The sequence below is a fragment of the Cynara cardunculus genome (assembly GCF_001531365.2).
Source record: "Cynara cardunculus var. scolymus isolate 2C chromosome LG 3, CcrdV1, whole genome shotgun sequence".
Taxonomy (NCBI): Eukaryota; Viridiplantae; Streptophyta; class Magnoliopsida; order Asterales; family Asteraceae; genus Cynara; species Cynara cardunculus.
In genome coordinates this window covers 1,133,343-1,154,581 of record NC_037530.1, presented here as the reverse complement: position 1 = coordinate 1,154,581, position 21,239 = coordinate 1,133,343, and the positions used below count along the sequence as shown (strand labels likewise).

At 32.0% G+C, this 21,239-nt stretch overlaps 1 protein-coding gene across 1 annotated transcript in view; it reads left to right on the top strand.

Annotated features, from left to right (window-relative positions):
* Nucleotides 1-7,253: 7,253 nt before the first annotated feature.
* The window catches only part of LOC112508690 (endoribonuclease Dicer homolog 2), an 18,548-nt gene continuing 4,562 nt past the window's right edge, over nucleotides 7,254-21,239 (top strand). The window contains 20 exon segments of the mRNA XM_025113390.1: nucleotides 7,254-7,537; nucleotides 8,635-8,812; nucleotides 8,920-9,033; nucleotides 9,684-9,818; nucleotides 10,214-10,298; nucleotides 10,413-10,477; nucleotides 11,326-11,466; nucleotides 11,575-11,703; nucleotides 12,059-12,188; nucleotides 12,814-12,913; nucleotides 12,996-13,191; nucleotides 14,225-14,385; nucleotides 15,399-15,617; nucleotides 15,801-16,027; nucleotides 16,091-16,377; nucleotides 17,891-18,315; nucleotides 18,389-18,492; nucleotides 18,813-19,009; nucleotides 20,146-20,350; nucleotides 20,998-21,092. Of these exon segments, the coding sequence (XP_024969158.1) occupies nucleotides 7,473-7,537; nucleotides 8,635-8,812; nucleotides 8,920-9,033; nucleotides 9,684-9,818; nucleotides 10,214-10,298; nucleotides 10,413-10,477; nucleotides 11,326-11,466; nucleotides 11,575-11,703; nucleotides 12,059-12,188; nucleotides 12,814-12,913; nucleotides 12,996-13,191; nucleotides 14,225-14,385; nucleotides 15,399-15,617; nucleotides 15,801-16,027; nucleotides 16,091-16,377; nucleotides 17,891-18,315; nucleotides 18,389-18,492; nucleotides 18,813-19,009; nucleotides 20,146-20,350; nucleotides 20,998-21,092 (3,258 nt within the window). The 5' untranslated portion in view covers nucleotides 7,254-7,472.

Below are 21,239 nucleotides of genomic sequence, written 5' to 3'. Positions count from 1 at the left end.
ATTAATTAATTAAAATTGTATTAATTATTTTAATTAATTAATTTCATTTTATTTTATTTTTTAAAAAAAGATATAAGATTGCACATATACCTTGCGTAAATATTTTTATATTAATTAACATTTGTTTATTCATGACGTTTAGAATAACTCACTTTTGATTTTTTTTTTTTTTAATTGCATAAATAGAATCCATCAGATACGTTTGGTACACTGGACATGACATAATATAACAGGATCTCTGTTCCATGTTTGACATGACTTTCATGTTTGACTTTTATTTTATTAAACGATAAATAAATTACTTCGTTACTAACTCTAAATTAAATTATAAATAAAATATTGAATTAAAAAAAATTACACAAAAAACTATAACTTTAAATAGTAAATTTAATACTAATATCGATATATTTTTTTCCCAATATATTTAAATTTATATTTTATTCAAAAATAAAAAACATTATCGTTTTCTCAAAACCATTAAAACCTGTATTATATCGACATAGATAAATAATAAAACGAAACATTAAAATTGAGATATATCTCGCTATATTATCTGAGCACCCTGTTAGTAGATAATAAAACATCTGATTTTTTACTATTAATTATATTTTTTTAAATATTAAAAATGATTATTTTTACAACCTTGTTTGTATTAATTGACATATTATATTATTACTGATTTGTTTTAAATATATTATAACATATTATGATAGCATCTCCAACAAATTCTGCAAAACGGAAAAAATGGGGATTTCAAACAATTTTTTACTCCAACAGCTTCCGCAAAACCTTATCCAAAATGGATAAAGCAGGAGAGATGATGTAAAAATCTCCAAATTTAGAGAAATCCCCAAAAATGATTATCATAACAGATAAACATTATTTGATTATATCCCACCAGTAAAAAAATCTTGAAAATTAAATGTTTAGATAAGTGAAATAATATTTTATTAAATGCATGAAATATTTTAATAATATAATGAATGTGTAATTCCAAAATGGAGAAGCTGTTGGAGTTGAATGAAATATTTTTTAGAGATTTTGAATTTTGATTCTGTAATTTAGAGAAATTTTGAAGAATCTGTATTTTGATTGGCTGATTTTTCAAGATGTGATTTTCAGTTATTTTATATTTTTCATCTAGTTTTTGTCAAATATAACTTGTTGATCAGATAGATTTATAATGTCCAACATGGATGGTGTCTAATTGGTTTGAATTTGTACTCCATATGTCAAAAGTGCCTGAAGGTCCTAACTTCGAATCCAATGTAGAATAAAAATCCTCTTATGGTCACATAGGTTCAAATGCAGTGACACCGAGCTAACCACAAAACAGATGATCATCATGAGATTAGTCGACCCGTATAACGGGTTCTATATTCAGATTAATTTGAAAAAAAAAACTAAAAAAAGTACATTTGTCACATCATCAAACTTAAAGTTATTAAAGATTTTGAATGACAACAAAATAGAGAAAAGAAAAAGGTCCATCTATTTGTTCCTTACCTTGTAAGTTATCCTTTTTAGCTTGCATGATGCAACTATGACTCTATATCAGTTGGGTTTGAAGGTATTTGAACAATTCAATCTAATGTATGTATTTTTTTATGTATGGAGTATTGTTTATTGATGTATATTACTTAAAATTAAAGATTACAAATAAACTATGTGTAAGTACAACTTATTAAAACTTCATGTTTGAATTATTGTAACTAATTGTTGATAAGTATAGTCAAATACAATATAAACATTTTATTTTAAATATAAAAAATCTAAAATATAATTAAAATAATAATTAAGTTCTAACAAAATACTTAAACAGTATCTTTATAAAAAAAATTATCAAAAATAAATCATCGAGGATCAAATTGGTTCGGTTTTGTTGATCCACCAATCATTTTTACCCGCTTTGTAGATTTTATAAATAATTAATGTATCAAATCTGTAAAAATATAATCTTGATTTTATAAATAATTAATGTATCAGATATGTATCAGTAGCTGAATGAGACAAAAAAATGTCCAAATATAAAGTCATTTTTTCTATATATAATGTCTTATATCAGTAACTTTTTATTTTGGACAGTCTCGAAAATTACATGATCTTTCAACTAAGAGTCTGTATCAATCAGTAATTGGTCCACCACCAATCGACATTCTAATCAAACAATAGCATCGTACAACATTGCAAAAAAAAAAATTTATTATCATGGAGGTCACATGTCACTTTTTGCATCCAAAATTCATTCATCTTTAAAATTTTCATACCTTTTCAGTATTTTTATCATAACTTTTATCTGTGCAAAAAAGTCAGTACCAGCAACCACAAAGCCCGATAGGAACCACGTGTGAGTAGACATTTCATAGCTGACTCAGCTATTTAAGCCAGTGGAAGGGTTTAAACTTGTTTCTCGCGTATTTCGAACTTGAACTTATTATGTATTTGAGCAAAGCCGCTCTGTTATTTTGTCAACTGAGCTACACATCCAAAAACTCTACCAAAAGTTTTGTTATCTTGGTATATACCAAAACGTTCACAGATAAATGTATCAGCAAGACCACTTTATTTTTATCTTTCATCTTTTAGATGGTGTTTATTTTTTTTATAAGAGGTGTTAAAGTCTGAAATCTGATCTCGTTTCTGATTTATAAGAGGTGGTGTTAGAGTCTGAAATATGGACCAGTAAGATTGTTTGTTTTTATATCTGTAGTCTGAAATTCTAATCGATCAAAACAGTGCAAAAATATAAAAGACAATAGTTTTTTTACAAAAGTATAAAAGATAAATAGTTTATGCTAACAAATATATTTCAACCCCCAACCCAAACCGTACGGGTTGGTCGGGTTGGTACATTAAAATATTTTTCTAACCTTAAATATGTTATTTCTCTTTTTTCATCATCAACCATTTGATACAACTTATTTATACTTCTTACATATATCACGTGCATTTAATTTTTTCAATTTACATATATATGTTCACAGTTACTGAAAATACATAAGAATGAGTTATATAGAGAAAGCATGAGAGATGATGTAAAAATCTCCAAATTTAGAGAAATCCCCAAACATGATTATCATAACAGATAAGCATTATTTTATTATATCCCACCAATAAAAAAATCTTGAAAATTAAATGTTTAGGTGAGAGAAATAATATTTTATTAAATTTATAAAATATTTTAATAATACAATGAATGTTGTAATTTCAAAAATGGAGAAGCTGTTGGAGTTGAATGCAATTTTTAGAGATTTTGAATTTTAATTCTGTAATTTGGAGAAATTTTGAAGAATCTGTATTCTGATTGGCTGATTTTTCAAGATGTAATTTTTGGTTATTTTATATTTTTCATCTAGTTTTTGTTAAACGTAATTTGTTCATCAGATAGCTTGCTTAACACAACCTAAATAAAACGTAACCTAAGATTTTTTTTTTCCCATATATCTAAATTAAAAAATTAACGAGGCGCATAGATAGATTTATAATGTCCAACATGGGTGGTGTCCGATTGGTTTGAGTTTGGACTTCAAATGTCAAAAGTGTCTGGAAGTCCCAAGTTCGAATCCAATGTGGAATAAAAATCCCCTTATGGCCACAGAGGTTCAAATGCAGTGACACCGAGCTACCCGCGAAACGGATGGTCGCCATGAAATTAATCGGCTCGTATAATGAATTACATATTCAGATTAATTTTTTTTTAAAACTAAGAAAAAGTACATTTGTCACATGATCAAACTTTTAAAATTATTAACGATTTTGAATGACAACAAAATAGAGAAAAGAAAAGGGTCCATCTATTTGTTCCTTACCTTGTAAGTTATCCTTTTTGAGCTTGCATGGTGCAACTATGACTGTATATCAGTTGGGTTTGAAGGTATTTGAACAATCCAATTTAATGTATGTGTTTTGAAAAAACCCAATTCAATTCAGGCTGTATGGTTTGGATTGGGTTGATCTGGTAGAATATTTGATACATTATCTATACTATATTATAAAGTATTTGACAAAAACTCTTAAAAATCATTTTTTATGCACGAAATATTGTTTATTGATGCATATTACTTACAATTCAAGATTACACATAAACTATGCGTAAGTACAACTTATTAAAGCTTCATGTTTGAATTAGCATCCAAAATTCATTCATCTTTAATTTTTTCATACCAATTCAACTCTAAGGTTAATTTTTCCAATTTCAGTATTTCTATCAGAACTTTTATCTGTGCAAAAAAGTCAGTATCAACAACCACAAAAGCCTGATAGGAACCACGTGTGAGTAGATATTTCATAGCTGACTCGGCGACTTAAGCCAGTGGAAGGGTTTAAACCTGTTTCTCGCGTGATTCGAACTTGAACTTATTATGTATTTGAGCAAAGCCGATCTGTCATTTTGCCAACTGAGCTACACATCTAAATACTCTACCAAAAGTTTTGTTATCTTGGTATATACCAAAACGTTCACAGATAAACGTATAAGCAAGACCGGTTTATTTTATCTTTGATCTTTTAGATGGTGTTTGTTTTTTAAGAGGTGTTAAAGTCTGAAATCTGATCTCATTTCTAATTTATAAGACGTGGTCTTAAAGTCTTAAATTTAGATAAGTAAGATTGTTTGTTTTTATATCTGTAGTTTGAAATATGAATCGATCAAAATAGTGCAAGAATATAAAAGACAATAGTTTTTTACAAAAGTATAAAAGATAAATAGTTTCTGCTAACAAATATCTTCCAACCCCCAACTCAACCCAACCCAAACCATACGGGGTTGGTCGGGTTGGTACATTAAAGTATTTTCTAACCTTAAATATGTTATTTCTTTACTTATAATTTATTTTTTCGTCATCAACCATTTAATACAACTTATTTATATTTCTTACATATATCACATTAAGTTAATTTTCTCAATTTACATATATATGTCCACAATTACTGAACATACATACGAATGAGTTATATAGAGATGTGAGTAGATTGAAAATACATGTATATGAAGGGCGTACGTGATAGTGTAATTGTCTAATGTATATATTAATAAAAATTCAACAATCATATCAAATACAAGAAATAAAATGATACTGGGTTTATCGGGTTGGGTTAGGTTCAAATAATAGTAACCCAATATCAACCAAATACATACGGTTTGAAAATTTTACAACTCGATTACACATCGGGGTTGCTTCGGGTTGAGTTATTCCGCGTTGGGTTGGGTTGGATTGAGCGGGTTGATCAGGTTTTTGAGCACCCCTAATATGTATAATAGGATATCCAACCCGCTATATGAGCCGACTAATTTATCAGGTATCAGCATTTTAGAGCATCTGTAACAAATTCTTAAAATGAAAAAAATACGAACATTTTGGGTTTTTGTACAGGTTTTATGTTTTAACGGACTCTTCAAAATATTTCCCAATTGGTTAACAGTATACTAAAGCATCTTCAACGGATTCCCCAAAATACAGAATTTTAGATTTTTTCTGCTCTAATAACTTATTCAAAACCTTCTCGAAAATAGAAAGAATATGAGATAAAAGATAAAGTTGTGAGAAATATTTTATTCTTTTCACCAATAAAAGTATTTACAATCAAATGAGAGAATAAAAATAATATTTTATTAAATATAATTAAATATTTTAATAATTAATTAATGTGTTTTTAAAGTATATAATATTTATATACATCAAATGCAACAAATAAACTCATACACCTTCTTCACCTATGATGATGATTGGACTCCTGATCTATTTGGATGTTAAAGACTACGATTCCGCTAGACCAAAAGCCTGTTGGTATAATTAATTAATGTTTTACTCTTCAAAATGGATAATCTGTTACAATTTAATGTAATTTCTTTTTTAAGATTTTGATTTTGAAATCTAAATCTCGATGAAATTTTGGAGATCAAAAATGGAATAAATTAATTTGTTCATAATTAGGAGTTAATAAAAAAAAAACCTTAAATCTTTTTCCTTCTTCTTATTATTTACAACATGAGCAAAATAAGAATATAATAAAAAGGCAAATTACAAGAAAATGTAACGTATTTTAACTTAATTCATATTTTTGGTAACGTACTTTCAAAACTTTCATTTTGATACCTAAGATGTAAAATTTTAAATATTAAGTACCCGGGTAACCGGTTGAAGCATTGACCGGTTCCCTTGCTGATGTGGCGAGTGATATGATATTTGTCAAATGAGAACTTCATATGTTGTGATAACTGTAAAAAAAATTTAAGGTATTGTTTCATATGATTTTTCTCCATTTAAGGCTAATTTTAATGTATTGATTAATATATATTCGCTTTACAATGTGTTTGCTTCATATGAATTCTTTTCACAATGTGAAACTTTTTTACGTGTAACTTTCGTTTCACATCAGAAAAATGATACATAAATTGATCTTACTGAAACAAGTATTTACAGCTCAACACCTACACTGTTGTGAACTATAATCTGAAACACTGATATCACACGGTTATCGTTACAAGAAAAAGTTATGATATCATACATTCCAGATCGTTACCATGTAAGATTTTTTACCATTTTTTCCTCGTTTTTTCTTTGACTTCAACAAACTCCGCCAGCTGTATATCAACCACTGCCGTTCTCGATATATAAACCTAAAACCTAAAGAAATCCGTCACAATCAGTCTTCTTTCGTTATTTTGTCCACCGCAATCCATTGTTTGCCAGTACCCCAAATCAACCAAGCACATTTCAACAGGTCAGTATTTCTCTAAACCCTGATATCATACCATCATTTCTATATCATCATACAAATGTACACATCATAATTGTTCAAAATCAAAGCCAGTAATAAAAAAACAAGGAAAAGGGTATTCATCGGTTAACTTCAACTATTTCCTTTACATCTCTAACTGCATTATTACAGATGTAACAAATCTAAAAACCGACTGTTCATTCCTTTCAATGCATATATCGTTTGTTTCATCTTTAAATCTTTGTTTCAAAAACCTGATTTGAATTCAAATAAAAGATTTCAAAATCGATTCAAATAAATTTTCTTGATAATTTTCTTGGATTACTTAGATAACAAATTGACGTTGGTTTATATCAATCTTGAGGGTTAAAGAATCAGAAAATTGTGGGATTTTGAAGCATTACGTATTTAAAGAAAAGGGTACAGCAGAATACCCGCAAAAATCCAATCTGTCATTTCCCGTACTTTTCGTGTTCTGAGAGAGAGAGAGAGAGAGAGAGAGAGAGAATCAGCAGTCCCTCTGTATTCAAATATCGAATCGTTTTGCAGATATAATTGCCATAGAATTATTCTGGTTGAGTGCTATTCGACTAAAACCCACTGGAATTCCTCTCTCTCTTAACCCCTGATATCATTCTGCTTTAATTGTTGGTTCGTTCCTTTTGATATTCCACTGGTTTTTTCATCGTTTTGTTTGGTTTTTGTCGAAGATAACGGAGACCGATAGAGGGAGAGAGAGGGGGAAGGAGAAAATGGCGAGCAATGGAAATGGAAACAATGACGAACAAACTGCTGATCATTTCTCATTTGCGAGATGGTAAGAAACCCATTTGGTGTAGAGTGTTTTTCTCTTTCCTAATAAAATTTTCTGTTATAATTATTTGATTTTATAAGGTATGAACATTACTTGGATTGAATCAATCTGTATTTGATCAGATGAAGTGAAACAGTTTAATTGGCGTTTCGTTGATATCAGTCCCTTTATGGGTCCTGATGGTTTGGTCCGGAAATGTGGTGGTGGCGGTGCGGCGATGGTGGTTGTTTGTGGGATTTTAGGGGACCTAGTGATGACATAGTTGAACAATTTCAATTTTGTGGTTTCATAGTAAGATTAAACCTAGGGCTGCACAAAGTGAAATCAAAATGAGAAAAAGTCTAACAAACTCAAAATGACTTCTTTATTGGGTTTTTTTGGCTTGGGTTTGTTGGTTTTTGAGCACCCCTAACTAAACCCACACCATGAAGGAAAATTGTATAAATGAATGAAACCTATCTTGTTTATCAAAGCAAAACTTATGTTTTTGACTGTATTTTGTGAGTGGTTCAAGTTGTTCGAATGGAAGTTCTTCGATTACGAATATAAGTTACAGAGGATACCTGAATTAATCAACCTTTTGAGTACAAATACTGATCAGATAAACTGGATTGAAGTTTCCTGGCTTAAAATGGAGTTCGTATATGATAGGATCATGTAATGTTGGTTTAGGTTTCTCATGTTATGTGATCCCCCTGTCATGAAAATTGTAACATGTACTATGAAAATTCGGAATGCTTTATTTTTGTCAAACGTATTGATTTGAGTCCAGTAGATTCTCTGTTTTGTGTTACATTAAAGCGTCTTTTAGATATATGCCAATTTGCCAAAGATGTTGCAATTTTCGTGGGATGAAGGGATGTCCATTTTTTTAAAAATTTGTGGAAGTAATGCAAGGACAATTTAGATCTTAAATGTGGGTCAAGTAATTACAATGGGATCTTATACAATGGGATCAAGAATTTGGGACGAACCCGAAAGAAGAATAATGGGAATTTTTGTGTAAAAGAATAAGTTCTAGTCTATTAAGAAAAAAAACTTAAGTATTTTGTTTGGTTGCTGATTATTTCTTGATGCAATACTTTGTGAATTTTGATCAGCTATCAGATCGAAGCATTAGAGCAAGCTATGAAGCAGAACACGATAGTGTTCTTGGAGACTGGATCAGGAAAAACATTGATTGCCATTATGCTTCTACGTCGCTATGCACATCTTTTCCGAAAACCGAAACCTTTTATTTCTGTTTTTTTGGTACCCACTGTGGTATTAGTCAAACAGGTAATGTCCCTTTGACATATTTCATGAATTTGATCCCAACATGCATTTTTCAAGCATAATCATGAGAGTCTGAATTCATTGTTGTGTTGGCTTAAAATGTTGTATAGCAAGCTGAGGCTGTTAGAAAGCACTTGGATCTTAAAGTCGAAGAATATTGGGGAGAGAAAGGGGTAGATTACTGGAATGCTGCTGATTGGAAGAAGCAGCAAGATGAAAATGAGGTATGAGTAGTCGGTTGTTTGACTTATTTTGTTGAGCAAGCTAGTTATCATACTATATCTCTTCGAAAACTGCGATGTTTGCTTTGACAAATAGTTTAATAGAAGACCTTGACCAATGGTCAAATACCAACAATACCCTATGAGAAAATTTGTGGATCACAACCAATCTCACCAATATTTTTTCGAGCATGTTTCCGGGAAAATAGGTAAATTGTTAGAATAAAGGAAATGTTGCATTTTTCTTTGGGACGGAAGTTACCATCAAGCAATTCGACGTCATGAACTTTGAACTCTAGTGCTCTTTACTTAACATATTCTCATGGTATAAGAGCCAAGGTCTCGACACCCTCTCGACACCCTGGGACAATTGCGTCCATCTACCTTCTATTGGAGAGAGTGTGTTGCAGTCCTACATCGGCTAGACTTGGGCCATTTCTTATGTATATATGTTGGAACCTTCCCTTTCTCCTCAAGGGCTATTTTGGAGAGTGAAATGGGGGTTTCACATATTCTCACATGTGTAGTATACTAGTATCTAGTATTTTTATGTAATTTATTAAGGGATAAACGTCAAACTAATTCTTCATATATGATTTAATTGTACATTGTTTCATAATTCATTTACTTCTTGTATGGATCATGCTATGCAGCTACTCGTTATGACTCCCGCCATTTTGCTTGATGCGTTGAGGCATAAATTTCTAAGCTTGGATATCATCAAGGTGCTGATATTTGATGAATGTCATAACGCGAAGAAAAGACACCCATATGCACTAATTATGACGGTGTGTTATGTTTCCACACCCTTTTGTGTTCTTTGCGTCTTAGTATGATCATATTTTTAATATCATTATTAATTTTCTTCATTAACTCTTTTTTTTCTTGAGGTTTTTAACCCTAATTGGTACTAGACGAAGGATTGTGTAAGGTGAAATGTGTAAGAAGGGATTTGGACCCTTGATCACTTTTAATCTGAAACAACCAATGAATTGCGTGTTAGAAGGGAATTGATCCAGTATCTCTCATTAGTGCTGATCTAGTGGTTCTCTTCAATTAGGATTGATCCAAGGGTGGAGATCCCTTCTTACCCTTCTCACCATAACTTCCGTTCTCACCGAACCCAACCCATTGGGACTATTGTCACATAGATGTTCTTACCTTCTTTGAAAATGTGATATAGGAGTTCTATCATCGTGAGTTACATCTTGGTGGTTCCCAGCTTCCCAGAATACTTGGGATGACAGCTTCACCCGTGAAAGCAAAAGGTGTGGATGGATTGCATGCCACTATTGTTTAAGTTTTGTACTTTCTGTTCTATTACTTTTCCTATTATTTTATAACATATGAATCCTATAAGTAGCTTGTTTTTTGTATTCTAGTGTCAAACTCAAGTTCGGATTATTGGAAGCAGATTGACAAACTTGAAACTCTGATGAATTCAAAGGTTCTCAATTATGCATTTCTTTGTTATTAATTTTTCAAATTATATCGTTTTCTTTAGCTATGCAAAATTAGGATCTATGCCTCTTTGTTTTGACCATTTAATGGTATTATATATTTTAATTTGCTGTGCCAATTTACACGGCATGAGGAGAAATGTAGATAGGGTTGTTGGTCTGTTTACTTTTGATGTGAGTAGAAGTAAAGGTAGGAAAAATGGAGGAAAATGAGGTAAACACGGAAAAACTTGTATTTTTGGTTGTCCAAATCATACTTGTATACTTTGTAAACAGAACTCTCTCTGGGCCTGTTTGTTAGCAACTTAATGATCTTAATGGAACTCATAGCTTATTTGGTCAGCTATACATTACTGTTTGGTAGTGGCTTAATGATATAGAAAGTGGCTTATTTAGTAAGCTTCTAGAGGGGAGCTTTATGCAGAAAGCCAAGGTTTTTATTTCCAAACATGTTCCTCCCAATTAAAAAACACTCTCCTTCTATCTATGAAAAAACCCTCCATAAATAAAAACCTTCTCAATCTATGCAGACAGATTAATCCATACAAACAACTTTATCCATACAAGACTTGATGGAAAACCAACCAAACAGCCCCCTTTTCAACTTGTTACTTGTTTTTTTGGATAAAAGGGTCGGAATCCCTTGGATTAACTTGTTTATTTGAATCTATGCATACAAACAACTTTATCCATACAAGACTTAATGGAAAACCAACCAAACAGCCCCCTTTTTTCAACTTGTTACTTGTTTTTTTTTTAGATAAAAGGGTCGGAATCCCTTGGATTAACTTGTTTATTTGATAATATTGACACATGGCAATTCTAATGGATGAAGGTTTATACATGTGCAAGTGAATCCGTATTATCCGAGTACATCCCCTTCTCCTCTGCGAAGTATATGTTCTACAAGAATGTGGAAAGTCCTTCTCACGTGTTTGAGGAGTTGAAAAGTAATTTGTTGATCTTAAGAAATAAGGTAATCTTGATCTCTTTGGAAGATCCCAATTCCCAACTAACTTTCTTGACTTGTATTGATTCCTAGTCAAATGGGTATTACTTACAAATGAATAAGTTTTATTCACAGCATAATTCAGCCATCAGAAAATYAAATCTTTCGGAATCTTCAATGGATAATGCAATGAGAAGGTTGTCGAAGTTATCTTCGACTTTTGAATTTTGTTTAGACGAATTGGGCATTTTTTTGGCCTCAAAGGTGTGTTTTCAGACTTCTAATCTTTTAATCGAGTGATCGACTCTTGAAGTCTTTRTACTTCGCTTATTGGGTGTAAGCAAATCATCKTTCTTGTGAACATACAATAAAAAAAGATAACCCTTTTTGAGAAAAAGCRGAAGTTTGTTGTAAATGGTCTTTTTATCCATTTACATTCTTTCAGTTTGTTGGAAAATCTTCAATCGTTGCAAACTATATTGTTTTTTAGCATTTCAACAAGGATGATGATTAGTTTGAAGGAAAAAGTCAAATATGATGCTTCAAAAAGTCATTYACTTGCTTTTAGTTTGTAGCATTATGCATTTAATCTTCTAACAAATACATATCATTTTAATAGGCAGCGGAAGCATATTCATGTGAAGCTAATGACCTCTTTTCTTGGGGGACGTTGGATGTACGTRGTGAGACAATTGCAAGGGAATTCTGTAAAGATGCCAACACAGTTTTCACCTCTTATATACCCRGTGGTAATGAAGACGTACATTTAAAGCTTCTTCATAATGTTACCTATGCTGTTAATCRCACCATTATAGTGGTGCTATCGCGGTTATCGGTCATGGGACAAATAACAGTCCCATGATTAGCGGCGCTATTGACYGCTAAATGACCGCRTTTTGAATGCAAAAAAGCAGCCRCATARCCACTACTCATAGATAGGCTGTTTTGGTGTTAAAAAAATAATTTTGTGGGCTTTTATTTAGGATTTGTGTTCGGTTTTATTTTAGTCCAACAATATCAAGGCTTACACCATTATTTTTTATTTTTTTGGACTAGGACACCATTATTTGACCTCTTGGTTTGAATAAAAGTATTCACACTGTTCAAGTATTTTTATTTGGACTTGGACATCATTATTCTTGAGTATTTTCTATTGAATACATAAAATATCTTGAGTTATGTATGCATACATATAATTCATATTATTATATGAACTGCTATTTTTGGACTGCTATACCACCGCTTTACCATCGTGATWACCGCTATTTWTGATCACGGTCGTGACCGTGATTTCATATTTTGACCGCTTCTTGAATCGTCATCAACTTATTTTTTCACAATCTTATTATGACTTTAACTTACATTTTTGGTGAGGTTTAGAATGGTCGATCACTCATATTAATGAAGCAAGTGTGAGCATCGGCTTACTATCAACAAAAGTCATGTCATTAATTAAAGCTCTGGCTGAATACAGGTTTGCGCCACATTTGTGTGTTTCTTATTTTTGAGTTCAATATTTGTGTAWTGATTTGTAAAAATCTTTAATTTTTTTGTAGGCATGTTGATGATATGCGATGTATAATCTTTGTAGAGAGGGTGATAACGGCAATTGTACTTAAAAGCTTACTAAATGAGTTGCAATYTTATTTATTTGGTTGGAAAACGGAGTACACGGCTGGGAACCMTTCCKCCMTGCAGTCACAAAGCCGGGGAGTCCAAAATAAGATTGTTGATGAGTTTCGTAAAGGAAWGGTATGYATATWTGTTGTTTGTATTATAGTTGGTGTTAAGTGCCCTCAAAAACTGTGATTAACTCAAAAGGTTTGCTCGTGCAACGCAGTGTGATATATTTCGATTATGCATATCTTGAATTTGATTATGTTTATTGATTAGTTATATGAGTTCAAATATAAAATGTGTTTATCCTGTATTTGACTATGTTTATTGGTTAGTTATATGAATTYGAATATGAAGTTTTTAGAGCATCTCCTACAGATTTTCCAAAATAGAGAAAATGGAGATTTTGGGATTTTGGGCATGTTTTTTCCYCCAACAAATTCTCCAAAACCTTTCTCTAAAATGGAGAAAGTAGGAGAGAGAGTGTAAAATTCTCCAATTTTGGAGATGACCCTAGAAATGATTACAATGAGAGAAATGAAATTTTAATATATCCCCACCAATAGGAAACTTTAAAAATTAAATTTTTAGCGAGAGAAATAATAATTTATTAGGTGAATGGAATATTTTAATATAAAATCAATGTTATAATCTCTAAAATGGAGAATATGTTGGAGTTGAATGTATTTTTCTTGTAGAGATTTTTGAAGTTCCATTCTCCATTTTCGAGAAAGTTTGGAGGATCTTTGGTGCATCATTAACATGTAATCTTGAATTTTAAGTAACGTGCTTTGATAAATGTTACTTAATGCATTAAAAGTGGTTTTTAAGACTTCATCCAAATGATTTATAATATAGTATAGATCAGAAGAATGAGGAACTTAAGAAAAGGTTGTAAACTATTAGAAATATGTAAGCAAAATTAGTTAGTAGTTCTCTGAATTGTGCTTTAAGATGTATACTCTGAGTGCTCACCTCATATCCAATGTGCATGTCTTCAAGCATAATTTGGGTGCTAACATATAAAGTATATCTTAAAATGTTCAGTGCCAAGTTTGGCCTAGGTTGACTCTTTTTGACTTTAGAACTTCAAATGTTGACTCTTTTTGAGAGTATTTCATGGGTTTAGAATGAGCTTGAACCGTTTGTACTATCTTTACGTGTACAGGTCAATATAATTGTAGCAACGTCAATTCTTGAAGAAGGGTTGGACGTTCAGAGTTGTAATCTTGTGATCAGATTCGATCTTTCATCTACTGTTTGCAGCTTTATTCAATCTCGAGGTCGTGCTCGAATGCGGGACTCGGACTTTTTATTATTGATTCGAAGGTACACACTTCAAGAACTCTTGTTTAGTTTGATAGTTTATTAAAATATATAAAATTGCATTACATATGTTGTGATGCGCTTCATGTGAAATATACTATATAATTTTGGAAGAGACATCTAATCATTTTGATAGGTTAAACTAGTGTTTTGTAAAATTTAAAAGTAGTCCATACAGTTTATGTTTTGTAACTCTTTAAATGTTTTTGTTTTGTAACATAATTAATAATTTCTTGTGGGATTGTTTTGCTTAAATGCAAATAAGGTTTTAAGTTTTTGATGTTAAAAGTAACTCCGTTGACATTCAAAATTTAAATATATTTTTAGGGCAAGGTGATCATCAAATATATATACACACATATATAGGATCAGGTTTTGGGGAAAACCACAAAAAATGAAAAATTTAGGAACAACCTAGTAACTATTCATCTGCACGGTATGCACATGTGCATACTACAAGTAACTTGTTCGGTATGCACATGTGCATACCATACAGATGAAGGGTTAAGAGGGTGTTTCTTTGTTTTTTATTTTTTGGGGGTTTCTCCTGAACCTCACTCCACACACACACATATTTATATATATAGCTCAAATATATATACACACGTGCATGCACACACACAAGACATGTTAAGTCCCACATCGGCTAGACTTACCATTTCCCTTCTCTCCATAAGGGCTCTTTTGGAGAGTAAATCTGGAGGTTCCACATATTCTTATATGGTATTTGAGCCAAGGTCTATCACTCTAGGGACTTGACACCTATGGGCAATCTGTACTCGCCTAGAGTCCCACCCGTTAATCCCGTCTATCCTTTGTTAAAGGTGGCGTGTTAGAATCCCACATTGGCTAGACCTTGACTATTTCTTCACCATATATGTTGGAACCTCCCTTCTTTCCGCAAGGCTCTATAGGAGAGTAAATCTTGAGGTTCTATGAGACAAAAATTGAAGTGTTGAAATAGAACTCATGATTCCTTCACTTATAATCAGTTTGTTGCTTTTCATGGTTTTTAGTGGCGATGTAGAGACATTGAAAAAGGTGAACAATTACATGCAAAGTGGAAAAATAATGCGGGAGGAGTCTTTAAAAAATGCTTCTCGACCATGTCAACCACTCGATAGTGAACTTTTGGACGAAGTTGTGTATCGTGTTGAATCAACCGGAGCTTGTTTGAGCCTGAGTTCTAGCATTTCCATGGTTTACTTCTATTGTTCTAGGCTACCTTCAGATGGGTTCGTTCTCTACTCTTTGATCTTTTTGTCATTTACTCGATAAATAGTTCAAGAAAATTCTTTGACTATTTGTCATATATTCAAAGTTCCCTTCAATACCATCAACTTATTAACGCTAGTTTCAATTTTTTGGGTCTTTTTTGTTGATTATGTGCTTAATTTTAAGTATTCCATCATTTATAGGTATTTTAAGCCTTATCCAAGATTCGTCATCGATGAGGTTTCAGGAACTTGCAGCATCTCTTTTCCAAAAAGTTGCCCGCTTCCAAGTGTGCATGTTGAAGGAAAAGTAAAATGGTTGAAACAACTTGCATGTCTTGAAGCATGCAAGCAACTACATGTGATGGGTGCGTTAACGGATAAYCTTGTCCCTGATACTGTGGAGAAAGCCGTCGACCCACTAGAAACGGGTAAAAGTTAAATTTGGGTCTTAATTAGAAATTAATATTTTGTTACCTTTTTATCTCAAATAGTATTTTTTGTGGTTCCAGCTTATGAGCATGTAGAAGAACAAGTTCAATACATGCCACCTGAACTTATYGGGCAATTTGGCAATGATTCAACTAAGTTGTATCATTTCTACTCGATTAAGTTAAAGAAGAACTTTGATTATGATGTCCCGCTCCARGATATTGTGCTTGGAGTGAGCACTAAGTTTGAACTTGATGATGAAGAGATATCGTTTGATCTCGAGGCTGATAGAGGCAGCATTGGTATTTCTGTGACGTATACAGGAACGTGTTTGCTTACGTCTGAGCAGGTAATATGAAAATTTCGTGACTTCTTTTTGGGATGTCACAAGCAAATTGTCACTTTCTATTACTAGATTATTTGTACTTCCTCTGTCCCAAAATAAGTGTCTATTTTCTGAAGTAAATGTCTCATTTTGAATGGTTTAGTCCCCAAACTATTTTTTCGAATGGAAAAACCATTAAACTTTATCATTTTGAATGATCAAGTCCTTGAACTTTTTTTTAATGAAAAAACCATTAAAATTTTTCATTTTGATTGATTGAGTCGCTGAATTTTTTTTTTGATAAATAAACCATCGCACTTTTAAAAATTGGTTACCTACATCCTTTTAACCCAAACAAAGTTATAGGGTCTTAATCATTCAAATTTTGAAGGTTTAATGGTTTTTTCATTTGAAAAAATAGTTTAGGGACATGAATCATTCAAAGTGAGAAAGTTTAATGGTTTTTTCATTCAAAAAAATAAGTTTAGGGACTAAAACATTCAAAATGAGAAAGTTTGTTGTTTTTTTTTTGAACTTTTCCCTTGCCATTATCATCATTACAAGAATTGATTGTAGAGTAAATTACGTTTTTCGTCTCTGTGGCCTGTGGGTGTTAAAAATTGCGATTTTCATTCTTGTGGTTGAGAAGTTGCGTTATTTATCCCTATGGTTTGTAATTCATTGCTATTTTTGTCCTTATGATTTACAATTTTGTTGTTGTTTTGGTTCCTATGGTTTACAATTCTTTATTGTTTTGGTCCCTTGTGTTTAAAGGTAGGAATTTAGTCCAGGGACGAAAGCAATACATTGCAAACCATAGGGATGGAAATCGCAATTTCTAAACCATAGCGACGGAAATGAAAATTATTACCAAACCACAGGGACGGAAATCGTAATTTGCTCTTGATTTTATTATTTTGGGTCCACTTAGGATTCTAAAAGGCGCATCGTGGCGTAAGACGCTTCTCGGTCATTACAATAAGGCGCGACATCTGTTTTTGTTTTCACTTTCTTTAAAAAATTAATTTTTATTTTATTCTTTTACCTTTTCTGTTTTTACACTTAACTTCAGATTTTACATTTTTACTCATTTACCCAATCGCATTACTTAAAGTTTCATGGATTCACATATTCACAAGTCACATATTCACGGTTAAAACRAAGTTGTAAAACCCTTTCAAGTTCTATTTTGAATATTTGATCACAAACGCTTTATATTATATACTAATATATATGATTTTTCTTCTGATATGAATGCAAATTGTTCAATATCATTATCTCATTGAATAATAAATAGAAAACATATATATATGTATATCTATAATTATACATATGACATACAAATTTGCTGCCTTATATCAATCCATTTAGAACTTTGGGTCCACTAGAGCCCTTAAATCTTGTTTTGATTGAAAGATATTTTTGATATTTTCATGAGATTGAAGGATAATAATTAACTAGAAAAAGTATTGAAAAACAWTTGCACTTTGTTCACATAACATTTTCTTATCCAGATTCTTGTGAATTTGTTTTTCAGATAATATTATCGAATCGATTTCAAATGACGGTGTTACGAGTACTTCTTGATCACTCAATCATGAAGTTGAAGAATTCTTTTGATGCATTAAGATTGAAAAATGATCATGTGATGTGTGATTATCTCTTGCTCCCTTCGAATGGCTTACATAAAAATCCATCGGTCATTGATTGGAAATCCGTTCGTTCCGTTCYGTTCCCTTTTGGAAGCGCAACAAAGTGTTCTTTAACGGGTGATGATCATCAAAAAGTGCACACGAAGAACGGGTTAACGTGCAGCTGTTTGGTGGAGAATTGTTTAGCATGCACTCCTCATAACGGGCGKTTGTATTGTACTACCAAAAGATTTCTTGATTTGAATAGTAAATCAGCCATGCAAAATAAGGAAGGGGAAGCGATTACTTATAAAGATTACTACAAAAAACGGTACTAGTTCTATCTTATTAAGGCTCTTTACTTTTTTGGGTTTGAGTAAAAGTAGCTTGTTTAAAAAATGCAGGTATGGCATTGACTTGGAGCATGAAGAAGAATTATTTTTTTCTGCGAGACCACTTTTTTCAGTTCGAAACCGTCTTCAACGTGGCAGATATCATGAGGAGAAAGGTTGTGTTGATGGTCTATTTTTTTCAAAATCTTTATGTAAATCGCAGCAACTTTTTTCCCAAAAAAAACTTTCATGTGAAAATTATCTATTTGCATATTTGTCATCGTGAGGGAGGTTTATTTAATCTTTTTGTGAGTATTCATGATGAATAATGTGATAAAATRTTTTTGGGTTCCTAAAATATTTAAAATTCCTAAATGAACCTGCTTTTATAGGATGGATGGAGTAGTTTTTTCCGAATGGGAGTATTACCTTCTGTTCCTAAGTTTGTTATTTATTTATGTATTTATTTTTATTTGTTATTGTTGTTGTTTTGCAGAAACAAGTAGGGCGGGCGTCGAGTTGCCTTCTGAACTATGTKACATTCTTATGACACCAATATCTATAAGTACCTTCTATTCGTTCTCTTTTGTTCCATCCATCATGCATAGGATCGAGTCTTTGCTTCTTGCTCTCAACTTGAAAGAGATGCATTTAGGTCGTAGTCGGCCAAATGGAAATATCCCCACTCTTAAGGTATGCATTTTGTTTATTTCATGAGTATTTTTTTATACCACCTCTGTCTCAAATAAATGAGCCTAAATTGATTGTATAAAACTCACTATTGAGGATAATAAATATCATGGTCACAAATCATTTTAAAACAATTGTATTTTTGATAGGTTTTATTAGAAAAMTTTGGAATTGTGGAGCCTAGTTAGGACACATGGTCACAGATTATGTGAAAATATCATGTATTTGATATGCTTTCTTGAAAGTTGCTATTATTGTATGATTGTTAAGGCTAACATGTATGCCATCCAACATAAAACACTTRGGACCTGTTTGGTTTGCGGAATTTGGTGGGATTTGGAATTGGGTTCCATCCCAATCGTGCGTTTGGTTTAAAGGGAAGTCGAGAATTGAAATCCATTGAAATCCCACAAACATGGAATTTAGAAATCCCATGGGACTAGTTTGGTATTTTTGTTGGATTTCATGGAATTTGTTTGTAATAACGTTTTAAAATAYGTCGAATACACTTGTTTTGTAGCAACCAATTAATAACAACGTAATTCRGTTAATTTTATGATCTTTTATAAATTATTTATAAAGAATGGAATTGCGTTCTAAGTCAAGGAATAATTGATGGTTCCCATTTGTTTCAATTCCATTGCAAATCCTTCCACCAAATCCAAACTAAAAAACATTCCATCAAACCAAACTGACCCTTAATGAATTCATTACATTTGTTGAATTAGAGGAGGTTTAGGGGAAAACACCCCAAAAAATTAAGAACTGAGTAACGCCCTGGTAACCATTCGTCTCTACGATATGCACATGTGCATATAAGTAATTGGATCCGTTTCTTGGTTTCTTTGCACATCTCATACKTTACAAATTTCTTGCAAATTACTTGTATGCACATGTGCATACCCTCTAGATGAATGGTTAGGGTGTTTATCATTTTWTCATTTTTTTGAGTTTTCTCCTAAATCTGACCCCTGTTGAATTATAGTATGTTTATATCAAAAATATAAAAACCATCATCAAGAACAGATGCAAAATAGCTGAAACTGCTAAAAAAATCGTAAAATTTTGTTTTATTTGAGATGAAKGCAGTGACTTCTTTATCTGAAGTAATTAATATGCCTTTTGTTGCTTTATTTCAGGTCTTGGAGGCAATTACAACCAAAAAATGTCTTGAACCGTTTCATTTGGAATCCTTCGAGACTCTAGGCGATTCGTTTCTYAAATACGCTGCTAGCCAGCAGTTATTYAAAACTCTTCARGATCAACACGAGGGGATCTTGAGTTCTCGAAGAGAGAAAATAATATCAAATGACTCGTTATGCAAATTGGGATGTAACAGCAAGCTTCCGGTAATCTCTCTTTTATACCCTTTGTTAAAGATTGGTGATATAATATCGTACTCCCTCCGTTCCAAAATCAATGTCCACAATGAAAATGGCACGTGCTTTTAGGAATGTGTAATTATTACCCTTTTTAAATAACTAAATGACGCTTTTACCCTTGATAATAGAAAGAGGAACTTTCACCATCTCCTAATTAAAGGTGGAATGGGAAAATGGACTCTTATTTTGGGACGAACTAACATAGAAGTCCAAGACATATAATTTGGGAGGGAGAGAGCATCTCAAAAAAGGGTATTTTTGTTTTCAGGGATTTATCCGCAATGAGCTTTTTGGTCCCAGTTTCTTAAGTTTTTTTTAAATTACATCTTACTCCCTCCCTTCCAAAATCGATGTCTACAATGAAAATGGCCCACTGTTTTAGGAATGTTAATTATTACACTTTTTAAATAAATAAATGACACTTTTGCCCTTGATAATAGAGAGAGAGAGAGAGAGAGAGAGAGAGAGTCTTTCTCCATCTTAGAATTAAGGGTAGAATGAGAAAATGGACCCTTATTTTTTGAACAAACTGGAGTAGAAATGTGGACAGTTAATTTGGGATAGAGGGAGTATCTCTTAAAAGGGTATTTTTGGTAATTACTTATTGTTTTCCGGGATTTATCCACAATGAGCCTTTTGATATGAAGACATGGGTCCTCGATAATAATATACRAAAGACCGAAAAATGCATCCCATTGTCTTGAGTTTTCTTGTTTATATCTTTCTCAATTCCAAATCAATGTTCACAGTGAAAATAGCACTCATGATTGCACTTGTTAAATAACTAAATGACACTTTTACCCTTAATAATAGAGAAAGACTTTCTCCATCTTATATTAAGGGTAGAATTG